General features: G+C 38.0%; 1 protein-coding gene across 2 annotated transcripts in view; it reads left to right on the top strand.

Annotated features, from left to right (window-relative positions):
* Window positions 1–23169, top strand: part of sugct (succinyl-CoA:glutarate-CoA transferase) — a 120838-nt gene extending 97669 nt beyond the window's left edge. The window contains exons 13-14 of one of the 2 annotated variants that reach the window (XM_016519402.1): window positions 7510–7573; window positions 22692–23169. In XM_016519402.1, the coding sequence (XP_016374888.1) occupies window positions 7510–7573; window positions 22692–22855 (228 nt within the window). In that variant the 3' untranslated portion in view covers window positions 22856–23169. The remainder of the gene's footprint in view (window positions 1–7509; window positions 7574–22691) is intronic. The other variant, XM_016519411.1, reaches the window with a different exon arrangement.
* The last annotated feature ends 303 nt before the right edge of the window (window positions 23170–23472 follow it).

Genomic DNA, 23472 nt, shown 5'->3' with positions numbered 1-23472 from the left:
CTGTCCTACCTGCCTTGACCTAGTTTTCCTGTGTTCCTTGATTAGTTCATTCGGTTCCACCTGTGTTTATTCATTATCTCGTTTGTCTCTGCTCATTTAAACCCTGTATTCTCCCGAGTTCCTTTGTCCTGTATTAGTTTGCGCTTGGATGTTCGTGGTTGTCCTTTGTCCTGGTTATTCTCCTGAGTTTCTGTTTGAATTAAATACTGTTTTGACAAGTTCTACAGCCACAATCTGTGACAGAATACAGGACCAAAAACAAGATGAACTGGGCTGAGGACCAGCTGTGGTGCCTGCGGCAGGGTGGTCGGCCTTTGAAGAGGTATATGGAGGAATTTATCGAGCTTTCCTATCTGGTGAACTGGCCTGACGCCTCACTATGTGCCTGTTTTCAGTTGGGACTGGACGAGAATGCCATTCGCTGTAGTTCTCCCATGTGTGATTTCTCTTTGGTCGAGCTAATCAAACTCATCCTGTATTTAAACGGCTCTAACTTTGAGGTAGAGGAAGTTAGAAAAGATAAGAGCCGTTCTCGTCCAGCCCCTACTGATAACCACTGGGCCTCGCCAGCTCACCCCAGGCTAGTATCCTCAACATGCCTGGCCAATGGCTCCGGCCAACCCTATCCATCTGTGTCTCCCCGAGCCCGTAGGCGGCCATTCAACAGTGCTGGGATGCACCTGGGAGCCAAAGTGGCAGATCCTGCATATACATCTGTCCAGTCAGTGCTCAAAGCCGCCTCCCTTCGTACGTCTCCAGTACCAAGACCCTTTACTGTCCTCAGCCCAGAAACACCGGTCGCTCCACTCTCAAGCCCACAAGCTGATTCACTTTCCAGACCTATGATAATGTCAGCCTTTTCTTTAACCTCAGCCCAAAAAAGGAGGATGAGGAAAATACCTTTTCAGCCCTTATCCTCTCTCCAGAGTCCGCTCCAGAATGCTCTCCTGAGCTCAACCAGGAGCCCAGCTCTCTGTCATCTCCACTGGTCCCGTCCAGCCCTCTTTCATCTCCTGAGTCTCCTACGACTCCACTGATTCCGTCCAGCTCTCCTGAGTCTCCTTCGTCTCCGCTGGTCCCGTCCAGCTCTGCTGAGTCTCCTCCGTTAGCCAGCTCCGCTCCTCCAGAGCGCCCTCCAGAATCCCTCTGGGCATGGAAACACCTAGTTTTTCCCAAGAAAATTTTTTTGGGGGGCCATATATCCGTTGCCATAGTGGCCGAGCCGGGGAACCTGGACAAGGCCACGAAGGCTCCTCCATGGTCTCCTGAATGGCCGGCACCTCCATGGCCTCCTGAAATCCCTGATCCTGCACCAGCCTCCAGGGCGCCCTTCCGGGAGGGTGGGGGCAATACGTCACGTTTATGTTTCTGTTCTACCTGCCTTGACCTAGTTTTCCTGTGTTCCTTGATTAGTTCATTCGGTTCCACCTGTGTTTATTCATTATCTCGTTTGTCTCTGCTCATTTAAACCCTGTGTTCTCCCGAGTTCCTTTGTCCTGTATTAGTTTGCGCTTAGATGTTTGTGGTTGTCCTTTCTCCTGGTTATTCTCTTGAGTTTCTGTTTGAATTAAAGACTGTTTGGTGATTACTCCTGCGTCATGCGCTTGACTACAGCCACAATCCGTGACAATTACGGTCTCAGGGGGACTTTTTAGATTTTAGAGTTTGACTGGCATAAACATTTGTGAACATTAAAGCAGTATTGTCATTCAAAATGCTATGATTTGTTAATATTTTTGTGGTTTATATGATTTCACTTTATGATGAGTCACTTTAATTTCTATGGCGCTTCATACAATACCGATTGTTTCAAAGCAGCTTCACAGTAATAATAAACGCCCTGGAGGCCTTCCTTGTCTCCGCCCTGTTCCTGCCCTGCACCAGCCTTCAGGGCGCCTGCCCCCACCTCCCTGGTGGAAATGTTACAATATGTCAATTTGTCGATATATGATACGATATGTCGATGTGGCGATATGTCACGTTTATGTTTCTGTTCTACCTGCCTTGACCTAGTTTTCCTGTGTTCCTTGATTAGTTCATTCGGTTCCACCTGTGTTTATTCATTATCTCGTTTGTCTCTGCTCATTTAAACCCTGTGTTCTCCCGAGTTCCTTTGTCCTGTATTAGTTTGCGCTTAGATGTTTGTGGTTGTCCTTTCTCCTGGTTATTCTCTTGAGTTTCTGTTTGAATTAAAGACTGTTTGGTGATTACTCCTGCGTCATGCGCTTGACTACAGCCACAATCCGTGACAATTACGGTCTCAGGGGGACTTTTTAGATTTTAGAGTTTGACTGGCATAAACATTTGTGAACATTAAAGCAGTATTGTCATTCAAAATGCTATGATTTGTTAATATTTTTGTGGTTTATATGATTTCACTTTATGATGAGTCACTTTAATTTCTATGGCGCTTCATACAATACCGATTGTTTCAAAGCAGCTTCACAGTAATAATAAAAAAAAAAATTCTGCTGTAAAACGGCTCTAAAAAGACAATGGTGTCATTTTCAGCTGAAGTTCAGTATTTATTCAGCTCAGTTCAATGTTGCAAAATGTATCAATTATGAAACGAATACAAAAGACAACAGTGTCATTATTCAGTGCAAATCAGTTGAAGTTTTGTTCTCATCTGACAGTGTCAGTGCCATCAAATCGATGATCTTACTGAATGCTCAGTGACTTTCAGACCCAAACTAAGCAAGCCAAAGGCGATAGTTGCAAGGAGCCCGAACTCCATCAGTTGACAGAAATGTAGAAAAAAACCTTGGGAGAAACCAAGCTCAGTCAGGGAACCAGTTTTCCTCTGGCGTAAGCAAATGAACACAGTGTGATTCATGATTCATGGTGACACCATGAAAATGCATCACATCACAAGTCAGAGTTGTAGACTGATATACTCCAGCTCCTTCTGCTTTGAAGAGAGAGATACGTCATGCTGGCATTGGGAGATAGTTGTAGTCTGTCCAGCAAGTTGAAATATGAAGGCAGTGTTGCCGTTTAGCCAGTAGAAAACCGCTGGCTTATCAGAAGCCGTAAGAGCTATGATCATGCATCTTATTAAAAACTGTGTTGTGTTCCTAGCTGGCCCTGACATGACGTGGGATTTGTGCCGAGAACTTGTCCAGTCGTCAAGGTCTTTTCTGAGGATCTGTGCCGAGGGCTCGTCTAATTGTCGTGGCCTTCACTGATATTCAAGGGCTTTGTTGTGGATGTTCCCAGGTCTAGGTCCACCATCTGGTCTGGATATAGACTGGATCTGACTGACTATGACATTGTGTGTATGTCTATTACTACTACTACTACTACTAATAATAATAATTTAGTTGGTATAATCACTTTTTTTTTTGTTTTTTTTGTATATATATTTTATATTTCCAGTCTTATTTAATAGTTTTCAGTTTTATATTATAGTTTCAGTTATATGTTTCAGTTTTAGTTTCAGTTATTTTAGTTCATCAAGTTAAACTAAACGAAAATGAGAAATATTTCCTTGGTAACTAGCTAAAATAAAATAAGTTTAAGGATTTTTTATATTCGAGTAATTTTGTTTTGTTTTGTCATTTTATGTATATTTTTGAATATGTCTATGTATTTTTAAATAATATTATGAAATAATATTTAATATGTTTATGTCTATATATATATATATATTTAAAATTATTTTTCATTAGTTATTTTAGTACATAAAGTTAAACTAAATGAAAATTAGCCTTGGAAATTGCCTTGGCAACTAGAGTCAAAATAACACATAAACCACCCAAGATTTATTTAAGGATATAGAAAAAGAATAAGAATTCAAGACAAACTACAGGACAAGTGTCATCTGTCAGGAGCTAACAAGTCATAATAGCAACTAACAAGCAACTAAGACATCTCGCATGTATCCAAAAAAGTTCTTATAGTTACTCCCTAACGCTGATCTTTACATCATTACATTTTCATCATACAACAACAGCTTTCCCAGCTGCAAAACACACACATACAAAGATATGAGATTCCTGCAGCTTATAGCTTGTTGAAAGTCTGTTTTGCTTGATTCTGTCGCTGGTCATAGGGTCACCTTCATCAGTATGGGACTGTGGAGACCGCCCTTTGTTCTCTCCGGAAAGAGTCATTCCATCAGATCCATTACTAAGCTTTTCCCTGGAAAACACATCATCATTACCTTGTTCCCTTCTTTTTTGACCCTATGCTTCCCCCATTATCTCTCTCCTGTCCTCTATTAGCATTTTTGTTTCTTTCCAGTTGTAACACAGAGCCGTCTGTCAGTTGATTCGTCCTGCTGCGCATCATCCAAGCGCCCCACAAAATAGATCTGCTGCCGTGCATCTACTCGATTTGCATTTCAAAGGCGGACGGCGGATATGTTAGATGATGCACACACTGACTGAGGTAGTTGTGAATGTATGGCTTCATGGCCAGGAGCCCAATGATCCAGCTTGATTTAACCGTTTCCATATTATAGCCTGTGATGCAAAACAATAAGCAAAGCCTTTCTCAGATCCCAGAATTGAGCCTTTTGTGATGAATACGATCAGACTGGCTAAAGCATAATGCACACATGTTGGACTTTAACAGTGATTTCTGCCATCTGAGTCTCAATTTGAGATTTGTTTTCAAAAGCAAAATTGAAAGTCTTGGATCGTTTTAGCATGCTCACAGACAACCGATTATAAATCGTGTCGTTTTGAGTGTCTGCAATGTTTTGGCCACATTCCTGCAGTGTGACCATGTGACGCAGCTAGGAGCCAATGGGAGCACAGCAGTTGATTACGTAATCAGGTGTTTCTTCACCTGAAATAGATTTCAGCTATTCCTTTTTGTTATATGAAGGTCACATTGAAACTTACTTTTTAACTATCATTTATTTTTTCAAATGCAATTTGTTTAGATTTTACTACTTTACTGTTGTTCTAGATTTTCAGTCCTGAACTGAAATGTGCGTCATTATATTACTTAATCATGGGTTTTTACTTTGTGAAAATGTTTATTAATTTTTTTCACATATTGCACTTGTCCCACAGTTGTGGCATTATTTCCAAAACGCCAAACAAGTTTGCCCATTATAACTTTCTTTTATCATTATTTTATTTTATTTTATTTGTTGAAAGCTTTAATTTTGCCAATTTATGCAACAAAGTAAATAAGTAAATAAATAATTTAACTGTGTATTTTTTTGAATACATAAAATATTAATCTCTGAAAGCCATGACAAAAGAAAGAAAGAAAGAAAGAAAGAGAAAAAGAAAGAAAGAAGAAAAAAAAGAAAGAAAGAAAGAAAGAAATGACACTGTGGTGGGATTTTTCATGATTTTCGGAAAAATTACAAAAATTACAATTCTCTTGTAATTCATGCAATATGGTGCGTCCATATTGCTAGCGGACAAAGAAAATAATTGAGTGTAGAGTGTGTATGTGTGTGTTTTAAGACACTTAATCACCCAATCTTAGAGGTAAGCCACGAAAAACACTAAAAAAATCAAATCAAAGCAAGCATGAATGACAATTGACATCCTGCAATCTGTCATGAACTTAACACAGGATCTCATTGCTGTCATATTGTACAATCTGATAAGAAACAGTCATAATGGACATAGAAAATCATTTAGGGTACAGCTGGCTCAAGAGGCAGTGAAGAAAACAAGGTCGGGGGGGGAAAAAAGAGAAAGGAGGAGATTGGATGAATGGCTCTCTAATCAGAAGCCACATCCTTAACACTCACATTACCCATGATCGCATCATTCAGACGGCCCTAAGAGAGCCAGCATACACATCACGCATCCAAACTGCCTCTAAATAAAGCATGACATCGTGCAGAGCTCCTATCTCACAAAATCTGGAACTTTCCCCAGAAGAGTCAGAAAAGTACACAGAGTATTGAGGGAAACATTAGGGAGGAGAACAGAAAAGAGTGAGCGAGAGAGAACACAAGGGTGTCATCCACGTCTGGTGGTCTGGACATCATCTTACATAACTGTCTGGCTTCAGCTCAGTGACATGAGTACCTATAGCGCTAATGACACTAATGCACTGTGACAGACTACATAGAGCCCCGGTCTCTGGTGGGACCGACGCCGGACTTTGAGTGGCATTTGGAGTCTCATGAGCCAAACAGAACAACAGATAAAGATGCCAACTCCGGCACATCATCTGTTTTCATATACATTTCCTTTCATCTTTACCCACACACAATTTAGTGGATTAAAGGAATAGTTCAGTCAAAACTGAAACTTCTGTCATGTACTCACTCTTGTGTCGTTCCAAACCTGTATGACTTTGTTTATTCCGTTGAGCAGAAGAATGAAATTTGAGAATGCCCTGGCAAATGTTTTTCATAATGAAAATGAAACGGGATGGATACTGTCAAACTGGAAACTGACATAAAAAAGCAACACAACATTATCCATATGACTTGTGCACTTTATTCAAAGTGTTCTGAAGCCATGCGGTAGTTTCTGATGATGACGTTCGTTCACAGGACAGTGACTTTTGATTTTCTGGAAATAACAAAATTTTTGGTGATAACTTCAAGTAAAGTTACTGAATGGCTTAAAAAAAAAACTTTGAGCGTATTGTTTGAGTTTAGTGTGCCACTTTTATGGTCGTTTTTGAAGCTTGACAGCCCCAGTCTCTATTTATATACTTTGTATGAAAATGAGGGGCCAAAAAAATCTTCAAAAATTCACAGAATTTTTATGAAAAGTTAGAAAGTTTGTAGTCAGAACAATTTTCAATGTTTTTTGTCTCATATGTTCACTAAGGTTGCATTTATTTAATTAAAATTGCAGTAATATTGTGAAATATTATTAATATTTAAATAGCTGTTTTATATTTTAAAATGTCATTTATTCTTGTAATACGAAGCTGAATATTCAGCATCATTACTTCAGTCTTCAGTGTCACATGATTCTTCAGAAATCATTCTAATATGCTGATTTGCTGCTCAAGAAACATTTCTGATTATTATCAGTGTTGAAAACAGTTGTGCTGCTTCATATTTAATACTTTTTTCAGGATTCTTTCATGAATAGAAAGTTCAAAACAACAGCATTTGTTTCAAAAGTCTTTTGTAACAAGTCTTTTCTGTCACTTTTGATGAATTTAATGCATACTGAATAAAAGCATTTATTGCTTGAACAGTAGTGTAATTTTCATATTTAGGTGAACTTTAAAACTAAAATTAGTAGAAATGTATTTATGGTATGTTGTTTAATGTAATTAAGGTATAACAGGATGAGAAACGTATGTTTATATGAGCAATCAAAATGATGATTAACAATACATCAGCCCACCCGTGACAATCCATTACCCTTCATAAATCTTGAGCTGTTGTGTCTGTTAACTTTGTTTTTCTTTGGTAAAATCAAAGATGTCTCAGTGCTGAAAAAGTCAAAGTTAAGATGGCAAATTTGTGTGGTCTTTGAGAAGACAGTGAGTTAATAGCTTCAAGAAAAGTAGTGTGGCATGAGTAATTATCCCTGGCTCACGTTCTTTTGTCTCCATTCCCAGGTTGCTCACAATGGCCTTATTTTGGAAATGGACCACCCAACATCAGGAAGGATAGCAGTGCCAGGTTTGTATAGAATTTGCTGTTGGTGAAGTGCAAAATATTCTCTGCAGTCCCAATTTCGATCACTTTTAAGCATGTATTCCAAGGTAAAGCTGAGATCTGCATATTAGAAACCAGGGTCGAAAATCTTAGGGCAAAAATGCCACCAAGATGAACATAAATACCTCACAAATTCAAGATAAATGGGCAGAAATTTCCCTTGCATAATTAAACTAAATCTATTATGGCTGTAAAATGAAACATGAAAAGTGCCATTTCACAGCATTTAGACCTGCGCACGCTGCATCAGATTGCTTTTTACGCATTGTTTTTTTGCAGCGTTGAGCCTTATAACCAATCACACGTTTCTGATCGCAATGGCCAATCAGAGGTGATTAGAGTAGTCAGCACTGAAAACACCAGAGTTTTGTTGAGTGCGCACAAGAAATTAATTTCGTGAGAGATTATTTCGCAGCTTCAGTGATTATATCCGGAGTTTTTGCATAACTTGCGCTAGACTAAATTAACGTCATGAACCGACATGTTTGTCTGTGCAGGCAGAATATGATGTGCCATTTCCTCTAACATTTCTATTAATTTGCATTAATAATAATTATTACAATGTCAAGAGCAACAATTGATAATAATGCTTTTTGTCATAATATTGCAACCCTATGACTACAGTTTCAGTTTGTTGTTATTGGTAACAGTTTAAATTATTCCGATTTATTGAAGTAGCTGGTTAAATTTACCAATACAGTTAATAAGGTAACTATAAAAATTGCCCTGACAAATGTAAAAAAAAAATACAAATACAGTATTGCCCCTTAATGGAAAAGTTCATTTCTGACTCTTTCAGGAACACATCCAGTTTCTAAAACCGTTCACCCAAAAATTTCGAATCTGTCATTATTACTCAAAACGTGTATGGAACTTTTATCGTTGGAACACAGAAGGAAACACTTTAGAAGAATCCTCACGCAGCTTATATTCCAAGTCTTCTGAACCAACTAAGTTTGGAACCACATAAGGATCTTGTAAATAAAAGTGTGATTTTCATTTTTTGGGTGAACTCTTCCTTTAACCTCTGTACACTTGAACTTTCTATTGCTTTTCTATACTATCTTTCCAAAAATCACCCATGCACTTAATCTCATCGTCCAGATCCTTGGACTTTGAAGAGTTCTATTTCCCTTTGTGACTCTCTTGTAACGAACAATGGCGAATCATTTATTTTGATGCTTTGTTTTGACTTGTTCAATGAAATAAAAGTTTCTCCATTGACATGAGTCACCCCATGCTCTTTCATTCTCCGGCATGAGAGTCCCTGAGAGATGCTTTCTGAACTCGTCATTTCGTTTGATCGTCCGCATATGCGAAACTAGCGATCATTGATCCCCAAAACGGACAGGTCTGCGGTCTGCTGAGCATTTTGCCCCTAGAAAAGAATGTCGAACGAAAAGGCAATATTTCAGAAAGGTTAAATTCAGATGTTGGCTGTTGTTAAGACAACGTACAGTCATTTTTCTCTCAGCGACTCGATTCCTGCTGTTTCCGTGGCGCTTCAAATGTCAGACCCTGATGGACTCGCTCCAGACAGGTGGTTTTGCTAACAACGAAATTAGTTGCGGTTTGCAGCTCTGTAAACACACAAATACACGCCACTTACGTAGACACCAGCGTACGACCCCTGCTAATGATCTATGCTTTGTCCCTTCAGTGACTAAAAAGCAAGCACTGGCAGGAGCGGACCGCTAATGGTTTTGTCATGGCTAGTTGGTTAAACCTTACAAAAAGAGTCTGTTTACTTCCGTTTACGAACACCACAGCAAAGAGCCATCCTCACCTTCCGCAATTTTATAATTTCTGCGTGCAACAAAAATGCAGTTCGAGTTGCGCTCCAACGAATTCTGCATGCTTCCACAACCACAAAACAAATGCATTCTGCGTCAGCTGTCCCTGGGGTGATACCCGGGATAATCAGGCGGGTCCTTTGATGGCTACGAATGGTTGTTTACCAGTTCCTTGTTTGCACGTTTGTTGTCTCCATCCGAGCCAAATCAAGCATGATTGTGAAGAATTTCTCCGAAAAAAAGGGCAGAAACCACAACAAACACCTTTTTCCATTCCGCATTCCTCATCCCTGACCCATAAAATTCTCTACAACGGCACAACGCACACTCGAGGCCTCTAATCTTCCACTTCTATTTACATAAGATCACTGTCTGTCCGTGTTTTCTGTCTGTCTTCTCACTGCACATGTGGAGCGTTTCCCGCCTTTGGTGACTCTGTGATGTTATCAAACGTTTTGCAGTAGATAAGCTGTGCGTTTCTGAGCTCAGCGGTTGGTACCTTGCTATTTATTCCCTCTAAACCCCAACATTGTCCTTCGCATCAAATGTGCAGAACCAAAAATGGAGTCCCGAACAACATAGGCGCGAAATTGGCCATTAGCTGCCGTCGACTGTAAGCAAGGGTTATGTAATGGATGTCAGGGGTGCATCGGAGTTGAATAAGCCCAAAATGGCTCGACGAAACAATCTGAGAGCAACAAGTGTTACTGGATTACATAATCGACAACTTACTAATGACCACAGAATAACGATAACAGAGTCGCAGGCATTCCTTTGTGGGTGAAACGACAGGAATGCATGTTAAGAAACATCGTCCGGCTTTTTTTAAAGGTTGTTCTTTTCGTGGCGTTAGCAGGTTTAATGTGTTCCATAATAACACATTGATTTTGACCATCCTCTAGAATGTTATGTAATTGTTCATGTATTCTGCAAGAACACGTAAATGCTGGTGCACATTATGTGCTCTTCAGCTGTCAAACCCAGAGAACGATACGCCAGCTCTAAACTCTGCAGCTCAGCTTTCTGAAGTGTGAAGACACGGCGTTTGCTCTGATGTAGCAAGACTCCTATGAATCACACAATTCTGCTTTTTGAAGTTTCTGTGGTGATCAATGGTCAGAAATGCACAATGAATCACTCTAAATTCTGGCTTACGCTAAAGGAGAAGCAGAAAAAGTCTTGTCCATGTTCGGGCTGGAATATCTGGTAATGTGAGGTGTTTACAGCTCAGATCTTAAACCTCCCAATCTGCTTGCAGATCCACCCCATTGTTATCACGATTACTATATACGGTTTACACGGTTATAAGATTACTTCATCAGATTACTACAAGTTACATTATCAGATTACTTTTTTCAAGTAACTAGTAAAGTAACGCATTACTTTTAAATTTACAAGAAAATGTCTGAGATATTTTCAGATAAGTAATGCAAGTTACTTTTTTCACATTTATTAGCTCTCCTGTGCCCGTGTTGAGAGAAATCAGGAGTGAAGTGCAGAGGCAGAGACACTTCCTTCAGCCTTATCTATCTATCTATCTATCTATCTATCTAGCAACACTTGAAAGCAATACTATAAACATTTATGTGCCCTACAGTCATTTCCGCATAGTGCTGTTCTGTGCATTGAGGTTGGTTAGTTTGTTTTGAACTGATAAGATGTGAGCTTTAGATGATTTGTCAAGCCCTGGTGCCTGTCATCTGTAACCTTATTGAAACATACACAACACACTTCAGAGAGCTGAACACCCCCGTCCTCCATCTCGGAGCCAGACCCGGATGAAAGAATGCAGTCCTGAGGGAAATTTTACGACTGAGAAGGTACGGACATGAGATGGTGGGAAAGGCCGTAGGCGAAGTGCATCTCCTCTGACGTAATGTTCCCAAACGCCCTCACCGTTCTCCTCTGGTCCACGCTGAAATGTCATGTGAATTGACAGGTGAAGTTTTTTATCCAGAAAGGCCCCAAAAAGAAGTCCTGCTTGTCATTGTGCTTCATGTTCTTATCAGCTATTCAACTTTTGCTGTGACGCTGCAATTTATGGGACAATTGTTGTCAGTTGAAGCCTAATTTATGGAAACCAGTTTCTGCCACTAAAAAAAAATGTTAAAAGGTAATTGCAGCTTTTTTAAATAAAAAATTGCAACAATTGCGGCAAAGTTAAAGTTAGTCCTTTTTCCCTCCGAATTGGACTTATAATTCACAATTCTGAGAAAAGAAGTCAGTATTGTGAGATTTGAACTCACAATTGCAAGAAAAACTCAGAATTGCGAAATATAAACTCGCAATTGCAAGGAAAATCTGAATTGTGGAAAAAAGTCAGAATTGTGAGAGATGAATTCGCAATTGTTAGAAAAAGTCAGAATTGCAAGAAAACAGTCAGAATTGCGAAATATAAACTCACAACTGCAAGAAAAATTAAATTTGTAAGAAAAAATGAGAATTGTGAGAAAAAAAGTCAGAATTGTGAGATATAAACTCGCAACTGCAAGGAAAAGTCAGAATTGCAAGAAACAAGTAAGAATTGTGAAAACAGTCAGAATTGCGAGAGATAAATTTGCAATTGCTAGAAAAAGTCAGAATTGTGAAATATAAACTCACAATTGCAAGAAAAAGTAAAATTTATAAGAAAGAAGTCAGAATTTTGAGACATAAAATCACAACTGCAAGAAAAAAATCTGAATTGTAAGAAAAAAGTCAGAATTGCGAGATATAAACTTGCAATTGCAAGAAAATGTCAAAATTGCAAGAAAAAAGTCAGAATTACTAGAAAAAAGGAAAGAATTGCGAGAATTAAACTCGCAATTGTGAGGGAAAAAAGTCAGAATTCTGAGATATAAACAAAACAGGCTTCCATACAAATCAAAGTTGACCCAATTTACAGTTTTAATGTGCTGTTGTTTGTGTTATTGCTGCATAAAATTCCAAATGATTTATCAAAATGTAAAATCATGTTTCGTAAGCTACATTATAAAAAAAAGTGATGGAAACCGTACCTCTGACCTAGTATTGATATTCTAATCTCTCTATGCACCTGTACTCGCATACAGTAAATGCATGTGAATCCATAAAAAAAAAAAATTTTTTTTTAAGCATGAAAGCAATCAATTCTTGCCTTTAGTGTAGCTTTACATACATTCATCGCTCTTCCGCACATTCCGCACATGAACGGACTCTTCTGAAAGAAATTCAAGAGGTAAACACCGTTTCGGACACAAAGTCTTCCTGACAAGATGACTGGTAGATCAGTAAAGCTGCAGCTCCTGAAAAAGGATCCTTTTCACATCAAAGATGTGTTTTAGTTGTCCCTGGGGCCAGAGTTTGTGTGAATGAGAGCATTTATGTTCACAGTCTGTCAGATCCCCTCGCAGCACAGAGCTGCTTTGACGTCATCCTGAGCCAGCTATCTGGGGTTGTTAGCACTAATATTGCCGATGAACACAAAAGTAACATTAAAATACAGATGAATGACATAATAGTCCAGTAGTAGTAGTAGTAGTAATAATAATAATAATAATAATAACAATAATAGTTTAAAATGTGTGGCTCTTAAGTTCTTATAAATGTACGGCTTGCATTCTTATATTTGAAAAAACCTATACAGTTTTGCAGAATGTTGAAACATGTCATTTGGTCTAACCATCAAATAATAACATTTTCTTTTACACCCTAAATGTATGTGACTGTACATGTTAATAATGTTAATAATACAATGTTTTAAAATATAATTTTAAAGTGAAATGTTTTCAATTAATCATTCAAAAATATTAACTTTTTGGGAAGTCACACCACACACAGCCTGAACTTATTATAAAATTTGTCATAAAAAGGCAGAGGAGTGTTTTTTAAATTTTTTAATTTAGTTAGTGAAACGAAAGTATGGGGATAATCCCATTTTTATATTTTTTTATGATTTTTTTTTCTTTTAAAACGTTTTGTAATTATTATTATTATTATTATGACATCAGGACTGTTCACTATTATAATTCTGACTTTATAATCTTCATAATGTCAATATCATAATGAATTTTAATGCAAAAAACACTTATCAGAGATGTATTCTTATCACATTTATGTATATTTGAAATAATAGATAAAAAGAGCATCATGTCATTGACCCATACACAAAGTTTCTAAAGTAGTCACAAGACGTTACTTAAAACAGAAACTGTTTTTTTGTGCAATAAATATGAGCTTCACATTTCTGTTGCCCTAATAGACTTCCATTGTAAATCATTTGTAAATTGTAAAACACTTGGAGATGAATTTATATTTTTGGTTTTGGACATTAAGCCACAAATAGAGCTTCACTTGTACTGAACCTGAAACATTTCTTTATAACACAGCAGGGCTTAGCCTATGTCTTCCTGTGCCAGTTTTGTAGTTTTATGTCGGAAATGAGTTTTGGCTTATGGTTTTGTGTTTCCCTGGATGTGGACAGTGAGGGGGCTCATAATGTTATATGAATGATTTTACCACTGTTTGATTGGCCATATTCTCCTTTTAGTACACACAAAAGTCGTCGCATACTAACCAAGCCAGAATGAATAGAAGTTTATTTCTGCCTTTAAAAAAAAAAGAATCAACTGTGACTCACTGTTTCCAGAGATCTTCACCATCTGCATCTCTTTGCCGTCTCAGCGTACAAAGGCAGCACCTCGTACATTATTTTATTCATATACGAGTAGGAGCACTTGCAAGCTAGTCTGAATTCCTTGCTCTTTTTCCTCATGCCATAATATAATGAGGTTTCCCACTCTTATGTATGTTTCACATTCTCCTTTTACCCGACACCGCTTCCGTTTTTTTCTTCTTCAGTCGTCATCTCTCTCCCTCGCCCATTAAAGATGCAGCGAGTAGTTAAAAAGAAGCTGAGAGGTTAAATAAAAAGACTGCGAGGTGCTACTTGTTGCGTGGGCTCAAAGCACCTGAGATGAAGATGTTCATCTCCGCTTGACAGCTCGAGCCTGCCGTTCCGGGACGCATGAGAATTCACACAGAATCTCACCCACTCTTTTTCTGTCTCTCTCTCTCTCTCTCTCCATCTCAAACTAGAAACAGAGCACGGGAAGATGTTTCCACGTTAGAGAAAGCTGTTTTAAGTCGGTATTACGTGGTTTTCATAAATAAACATTTGGATGCATTGGATTGTTTACGGGTCACTTGCATGCTTGTTTGCTCTGCAGTGAATGGGTGCCGTCAGAATGAGAGTCCAAACAGCTGATAAAAACATCACAATAATCCACACCACTCCAGTCCATCAGTTAATGTCTTGTGAAGTGAAAAGCTGCGTGTTTCCATAATTTAGATGTTTTTTAACTTAAAACCGTTGCTTCTAGCCAAAATATCTACAATAACGCTTCCGCCAATGAAAAAGTCTCTCCTCTGTTGACAACTTGCATCAAAATCAGCCAGATGACTTTTTCTCTGGAGAAAGCAATATTAATGAGAGAGGACTTGTATTTTAACTAAGCAATGGTTTGAAGTTAAAAACATCATAATGATGGATTTGTTTCTTACAAACGCGCAGCTTTTGGCTTCACAAGACGTTAACTGATGGACTGGAGTGGTGTGGATTACTTGTGGACTATTGTGATGTTTTTATCAGCTGTTTGGACTCTCATTCTGACGGCACCCATTCACTGCAGAGCATCCACTGGTGAGCAAGAGATGTGATACTACATTTCTCCAAATCTGTCCTGATGAAGAAGCACCTTCAGGCTACCCAAAATGTAGATGAGTTTGAAATCATTTTCTGCAGGTTTTCAATTTTGGGTGAACTATTCCTTTAACTATGGTTTAACATATACTGTAAATAAGGGTAAACAAGAGCATAAATGTAGTCAGGACATAAGTGCTGCATGACTAACAATGGCCTTTAGTCTTTTTTTTGTTTTTTACAATGAAAATAGTAAATATTTTGTCTTGGTGTTTAATTTAAATGCTTATATTAAACCAGGTACACTTAGATATCTGTTCACGTGTAATAGTCCAAGCTCTGCCTGTTGAAATCCCATCACTCTTTTACAATACTCGGGATAAATGATCTGTACTCTTTCTCAAGTCCCCACTGCGGTTGAGACCTGTTTCTCTTCACTTCACTCAGCGCTGTAGATCTCCTCCGGGAAATTCTCTTTATTCTCTTTCCTTCTCTACCTCTGGTTTTGTTAACCATGCAGAACCGGAGATGCTCTTCACATACACACTGCATACAGAGAGAATGCACAAACCTGAACCTCACTGAACACATTTGAGATTAATTGGAATGCTGTAAATGTGAGCCAGATCCCAGCATCTGACCTCATTGATGCTCTTGTGTCCCACAGCCTTGTTCCAACACCTAGTGGAAAATCTCCCCAGAAGACTAGAAGCCATGAGGGAGGATGAACTCCCATTGCCCATAGCGCTTAAATAATGAATTAGTGTGTTTAAAGAATAAAGCCATGAGAGACTGTTACTATGATTTTTTCCCACAGTGTTGTCGTGCACAACACAAAAGAGAACCCACTTAATTTCCTTAAATGAATAGTTCACCAAAAATGAAAATTGTCCCCCACCCTCAGGTCATCCAAGAGAGTTTGTTTCTTCATCATAACAGATTTGGAGAAATTTAGCATTACATTACTTGCTCAACCAATGGATCCTCTGCAGTGAATGGGTGCCGTCAGAATGGTGGGGATTATTGTGATGTTTTTATCAGCTGTTTGGATTCTCATTCTGACGTCTTTTTCAGACGGATGGTGATGGCCTAAGGGAGGATTTTTAGGTGAACTATTTCTTTAATCATTGTAAAACATGGCTTCTTGTGCTTATTTCTTTTATGAAATTACACCAATTTGAGTAGAATGCCATTTTTAATATATAACATTTATGAACAAAAATAATCATGCACTATAATTATGCACTTGCTAAGGTGGTTTTAGTTTGTTAGCATGGTATTGTGAAATATTATTACAATTCAAAATAACTGTTTTCTAATTGAATAATTATATAATATAATTTACTATAACATATTATAACTTGTCACTTTTGAACAATTTTATGCATCCTTGTTGAATAAAAATATTAATTTATGAAAAAAACTCACTGACCCATAACTATAAATATATAAATATAATATATATATTTACCTTTAACATTACATTTTAAAAATATATTTTTATATTTATTTGGCTTTTTTTTATAAAGCGTTTGTTGAGACGCCAAAGACAGGTTTCCACAAGGAGGACACTAAAGTTAAAGCTAAACTAATAAACATTTTGCCCACCAAGTTCATTAGCCTCTGTGGGCTGTTTACAGTTGCTAAGCAACTTGCCACATTAATTTAGAATTAATTTGATGTGTTTGGTCACAGGCGTGTGCATGTCGGCTTCAAATGTGACTCAGATTTCACAGCCGGAACTATCTGTGTCATACATTTCCGTATATATGTCAGATAAAGTGGTGTAGATCAGATCTAGATTAGTGTAACTAATCTGAACCGGACAGAACTATCTAGTTTTAACAGGTTGTCTTTCTTGAAGCAGGGAAACTGTTATCTGCGAGGGAATGGAAATGAGGTGACCACGACAACATATTGTCACTGATATTTACTCAACGGAAAGAAGTTTGACTCTTCATGGAAATCCCGGAAAACGAAGTTCAATCTTTTTTCAATCAGGAAGGAAAGTGCGCTTTATGGTTGGATGATGATATTTACATGCAATCAGAGGCCCACATGATGCATGCATGCATATCGCTCGGAAAATGTCAGGAGCAATTTAGATCAGCAGCACAATTGTATATTTAGCATGTCAGTGTGGTTTACCGTAATCTTTCAATCCAGAGAGACTGCGAGAGAATGGGAGCTGACTAACATCTCACTTCAGCGCTGCACTGATGTTCACAAGTAACTTATTTTAAGCTCTTCCAGCACAAATGTATGACATGATGTTTGTGTGCTTCACAGATTAAGGAAAAGGGATTCAGTAGGAAAGAATTGTGCTGGCTGATTGTTTGTTTCAAAATGCATCTTAAAAATGCTGAATGCAGTTTGCATGGAAACTCATTATGGTTGAGCACCAGTGAGAATTGAATTCAGAAGGGCTTTTGGATTCCAAATCAGTTCCTGGTTTTGAATTGAGGGAGCAAACAGAATTGCAATTTGAATTAAATTTAATTTCTGGCTTTTTAATGTTGGCTTGACAGAGTCTTGTTTTACTGTTTATTTGTCAAAGATGACCATTCAAATCAAGTAAGATTTTGTACTTTTGCTTACCAGGGCTACATTATTTGATCAGAATTCTGTAAAAAAAAATAGAAATATTGTGAAATATTACAACTCAACATCAGTTTTCTATTTGAAAATATGTTAAAATGTAATTTATTTAGAAATCATTCTAATGTGCTGATTTGCTGCTCAAGAAACATTTCCTATTATTATCAGTGTTGAAAACAGTTATGCTGCTTCATAACTTTGTGGAATGATTCTTTGATGAAGGGAAAGTTCAAAAGATCAGCGTTTATTTGAAATACAAATCTTTTACAAAACATTATAGATGTCTTTACTATCATAAATAGAACATTTTATTTCCCACAATGCATTACCCGTGTTAAAATTCTTCCTCTTTTCTAACTATCTTCAACTTCCTGTATTGTGTGACCAATTCAATTTGAAGTCACGCTCATGATTTCAAAGGGAACCCTGGGAAATGTAAAGATCAGGCACACAGTATCCATTGGTGCCACTTTATAACAACATTTAATTTAAATTAACAACTTGATTACACTAATCTAGTCTAGTTTAATGCTGAACAGATCATTAGATTAAAGAGCTTGTCCGAGGAACCCAGATTGACCGTTTCCTGTGACGTCCCTGTAATTGAGGTGTGGGTGATTTATTTTTTGACCCTATGTTTTCTGTAAGTTTAGGTCCAGCGTCTTGCATCTAGTCATCCGGTCAGACTTCGGAACTGTGCGGATGGATACAGTTCAGAATGGGAGGAGAGAACACAGCGGGCTTTGTTGCGGTAGAGCGAGAGGAAAACCTTGGACCGTGCCTGCGGAGGAGAAGAGCGTTCCCGCTCCCTCGTTCGCCACGATAACAGCTGAGGAGAAGCAGATGTGGGAGCAAGAGGCAATTATAAGCCTGCGGCCAGTCGATCAGAAGCGAGGGAGGGGGACATAGAGGATGTGGTTAAGGCATTGCTTCTAACTGCCGAGGCTGCGAAACCACACACACGCACACAATCATGTTTGAGATCTGTTGTTCCCTCCTTTTTTGGATGTTTCTTTTATTTAAATGGCCGTTTGACTCTCATCTTCATGTTGCCGCATTTCCTGTGTGGAGTTTTCTCTGCATCTGTCTGGAATCTCTTATCTTAATTAATGTGAAAAGTCGCCAGTACCTGTCTGCATAGTTCGTTTTGTGATCATTTGGGTCCATTTTGTGGATCATCATGTCCTTGACCCAACAGAAGAAGGCAATGCATGGCAAAGAAACCCAAATTAGATCTCGATCTGTATCATCTCAGTTGTTTAGATAGGAATGGGATGAGAACAAATTGAGACTTTTTAGAGCTTCCCCCTTCTTTGATTTTTCTCCTGAGAAACCCTTATCTTATTTAGATTGCATTATGATCCTAAATAGTTTAACCAAAAATACCCTCACCCTAAGGTTGTCCAATATGTAGATGAGTTTGTTTCTTCATGGGAGCAGATTTGGAGAAATTTATTATTACGTAACTTGCTCACCAATGGATCCTCTGCAGTGAATGGGGGCCGTCAGAATGAAAGTCCATCATTAAGATGTTTTTAGTGCATAATAACGCTTTCTCCAGTGAAAAAGTCCATCTCCTGTTGTCCTCTCACATCAAAATCCACCCACATATCTGTTTAGAGCTGTCTTGGCTTGTAAACAGTGCTTGATCTGTGCAGATTTCTCTCTTGATTCAGATGATTCAGAACCTTTTCACTGGTGAAAGCAATATTATTGATAGTGGACTTGTATTTTAGCCAGAAGCAATGTTTCTTTTAAATGTATTTAATCAGCCGTTTAAGACTCTCATTCTGACGGCACCCATTCACTGCAGAGGATCCAATGGTGAGCAAGTTATGCTAAATTTCTCCAAATCTGTTCCATTGAAGAAACACATTGGGTGAGTACATTTTCTGCCCCTTTTAAAACAATGAAAAGTGTCCCATTATGCTTATGGACAATTTGGAATATTAAAATAATACATCTGGGGATTAAAAAATGAGCTTCCAAAAAAGCAGAAGCACACTTTTCAAGAAAAAGTTACACAAAGACGTTAATTGAGTTTCGAATTGTAGAGCAATAGATATACTGTTGAAAATGAAGACAAAAATATTTGGACACTTGGTAGTTACTCAGCTGAGACATCTGTGTAAACGTGAGGAGAACTGACTTAATACTTCCACTAAAAATCGACACAAGTTAACTTTGAAAAGTGAAGTTTGTTCATGCATCATGTTTGCAGTTGCCGCTTTCATGTTTTGTTATCTATTTATAACGACATGCATGAAGTATGAAATGTGTCTTTAGTGTCCAAATACATATTAGGCTCACAATATCTAGGGCTGACACTCCAGAAATGACTCTTTTACGACAGGCTGCTCCATGCTCCTCTTTGTCACATCAGAAGCACGCTGAATTAAAGAGAACATATGGAAATGATTATGTACTGTACTGTATAGCCTGAATCTAAATAGAAAGTAAGTGTTTTTGCGCCGTCACTCGGGCTTCTGTAGCCCACGTTACCCTTCTAGTCTGTGATCTGTTGCATGTCTTGTTTTAGTCCGTTTGAAGAATGAGACTTTCCAAAGTGCTATTAATAACAAACGACAGGCCTCGCCTCTGGTCGACACGCACCATCTCTGTTTTGAAAACCGCATGTCTTTTGTGCGAGGCCCCTGAAAACACTTGAAAAAGCGCTGGATGTTGGAGGTTAAGCAATCAAGACACATTTATGGGATGCGTTTGGCTCCGGCACTCATGGGAATGTGACCTGTAGCTGCGTAGGAGACGGGGCTCATTCAAAGCAATAAGGAAGAAATGTGTGAAGTATGTAGGTGTGTGTCCCTTATTGCGAAAAACGATTCATGAATGCCAATTGTCTCTTTCCTTTTTCGTGGAACAAGAGTCGGTTAAATCCTAGAATTGTGGGGGAGGAGAAACAATTAGTTTCAGTAAAATTAACATTTGTGGAAGAAAAGAGAAGTACGAAAAGGGAAGCATATGTTAATAATGCCTAATGACAGCAATATCGGAGTTTTGAGGAATTGACTCACCCAGATGACCTACTCATCCATTTTGACATCATCTTTCTGTAAATGCCACATTTGGATAACGTAGGCTGTGTTTATATTCCAAGATTGTAAGTCGGTTACTTTATGGACTTTCCTGCAGGTTTGACGTATATGTAACCGGAAGTAGCCATTTCTTCTAATGCCCCTCCTACACTTAGTTGTCTTTGTTTAAAGTTCATTGTAAATGTTTTGTATTTTGACTGTCATACTGTTTAAATTGGGCCCAAATTAGGTACGTTCTGCCACGTTCAAGCTCTTGACACGCTTATTTTAGGTATGATTCATCGTTCTCGCGTATAGTGGCATAGGTCAGAGGTTTTCATATGGGGTCATGGGAGGAAAAATGGGCTGTTGATATAAACTTGGTTAAACCAAAAATTAAATATTTTAATTAAACTGAGCAAATAAAGCAAATGCTGGGGAATTTTAAATAACTGAATATTATTTAAAATTAAAAAAAGAAATAAAAATCTAATCTTCATACAGTTTTGTAACAAAAATAATATAAATAATAATTAAAAATGATAAGTAAAATAAATACAGACTGAAACGTATAGAATAATATATACCTTATAGACACCTTCAACATTGATAATAATAATAAGGAATGGATTTCAGAAGGATCATGCAGTGTTGGGGAAAGTTACTTTTAAGTAAGTAAAGCATTACAATATTGCGTTGAAGTAACTTATTGCTTTACTAACTGCGAAAAGTAATGCATTACGTTACTTTTGCATTACTTTTTGTCAACTGAGCTGGGCTTGCTTGTTTATTTTTAATAACAAAATCCCACAAGTTATATTTTAGGCAACTGTAAAGGCCAATTCACACCAAAAGTGAAATTAATAAGTGTCAGCCTGAAAGAAATGCCTCTGCCTATGCACTTCACTCCTGATTTCTCTAGACATGTGCACAGGAGAGCCGCCAGTGAATAAATAGGAAAACAAAGTGTTACTTGTTTGGAAAAGTTGCTCAAATATTTTCTTGTAAATGCTTTACTTTACTCGTTTAAAAAAGTAATCTGATTACAAGTAACAAGTGTGTTACTTGTTAGGCATTACCCCCCACACTGGAGTCATGTGACACTGAAGACTGGATGAATGATGCTGAAAATTCCGCTTTGCATCACAGGAATATATTGCATTTTTAAATATTTTACAATAGAAAACAGCTATTTTAAATTGTAAATAATATATTTCACAATATTACTGTTTTATGTTTATTAAAGCAATAAGCCCCAAGAAGCCGTGGTTTATAAAGCAATAAGCCCCAAGAAGCCGTGGTTTACAGTGAATTTATAACAGCTAAGGGGCGTTTTAAAACTCCCTTAGCTGTTATAAATTCACTGTAAACCACGGCTTCACGGGGCTTATTGCTTTTATAAAACGCTTATTCCATATACGTAGTATGGTTTCACAGAATAAAACAGAGCAAATAAAGTGTAATGATATTCATAAAAACAGTGTTCTTCCACCAATCAATGTAGTTCCTCAGAAACAGTTGTGGTTCCAACAAAGTGGTTGCCGAGCAACACACAGAAGTAAACAAAGGTGTATGTTTGTAGAGTAATTTACAACAGCTTTGAACGCGGCTCAACCAATCAGAATCAAGGACCGGAACTATCCGTTTTATAATGTATTATTTGATCTAATTGGTGAACATAAGGCTGTATTGAACGTGTATAACGTGTATATTGTCTTCCATTCTTGGGGATCATTATATTAGGGTTTTTTGGCATCAGAAAGTTTGAGAACCTTTGGCATAGGTGACACGATATGTTTCTTTATGTTAAGGTTTTACCATTGGTTATCATGCGTGTTTGTTGATTGGGTGGTTCTGGGTGTCACGTATTTGATTCAGAATTCCAGTTTAACTCTTCGCTGTTTACCCAAGGACCTGCGCTCTATCAGATAACAGCAACATTTTAAGCACGCATACTACGAAATAACAATTATTTGACTTCATTTATTGTTTCCACACAGGTCCTGCTGTGCGCTACAGTAGTTTTGAGTCCAGCAAGCCAATGCCGCCGCCTGTGATTGGCCAGCACACAGTCCAGGTTCTCAGAGACACATTGGGCTACAGCGAGGATGCCATAAACCAACTGCTAGCCTCTCGGACCGTCACTCAGAACAAGGTGCAGTGAGAGACGTCTCATCGACTGAGAACAGTCCTGCGGACGGGAAAGGAAAAATACTGCCTTCCTTCTTGGCACAGTGGTGATAATGTTATGATTAAACTGGTGAATGTCCATCTGAGAGGAAACTGTGAATGTAAAAATAATGACGTAATGACACATTCAGTTCACACGTAAGAATGTGCACTGCTGAATGATTTCAGTCTTCAAATGATCAATAATGTGCAGACACTTTATTCACATCCAGATTTAGATCCGTACTGCCTGTTCCAGAATTCACCCCAAAATCAAAAGTATAAATTGTATAAATATGTTTGTTTAAAATTAAGCCTATTTTTAGAACCATTACTATTTTCTTTTTGCATTCCCTCAAGAAACTTTTCTCTCGCAAAGATATTTGACTATTTGATATTTGAACATGCTACATTGTGAACGTACGGATCTGTATGAACCACTGCAAGCTGTAAAGTGAACAGGAAGTGTTTGTCCGAACTCAGTGGGTTTTGCGAGGGAATGCAAATATCTTTGCGAGAGAATGCAAAAGTTTTGCAAGAGAACGCAAAAAATTGAAAAAAATGTAAATTCCGTAAATTCTCAGCGGTACCATAATAATAAAAAATAATAAT

Source organism: Sinocyclocheilus rhinocerous, unplaced genomic scaffold, assembly GCF_001515625.1.
Source record: "Sinocyclocheilus rhinocerous isolate Xijiao unplaced genomic scaffold, SAMN03320098_v1.1 scaffold642, whole genome shotgun sequence".
Lineage (NCBI taxonomy): Eukaryota > Metazoa > Chordata > Actinopteri > Cypriniformes > Cyprinidae > Sinocyclocheilus > Sinocyclocheilus rhinocerous.
Note: the sequence above shows the minus strand (reverse complement) of the source record. Positions and strands in the feature narration are given on the sequence as shown.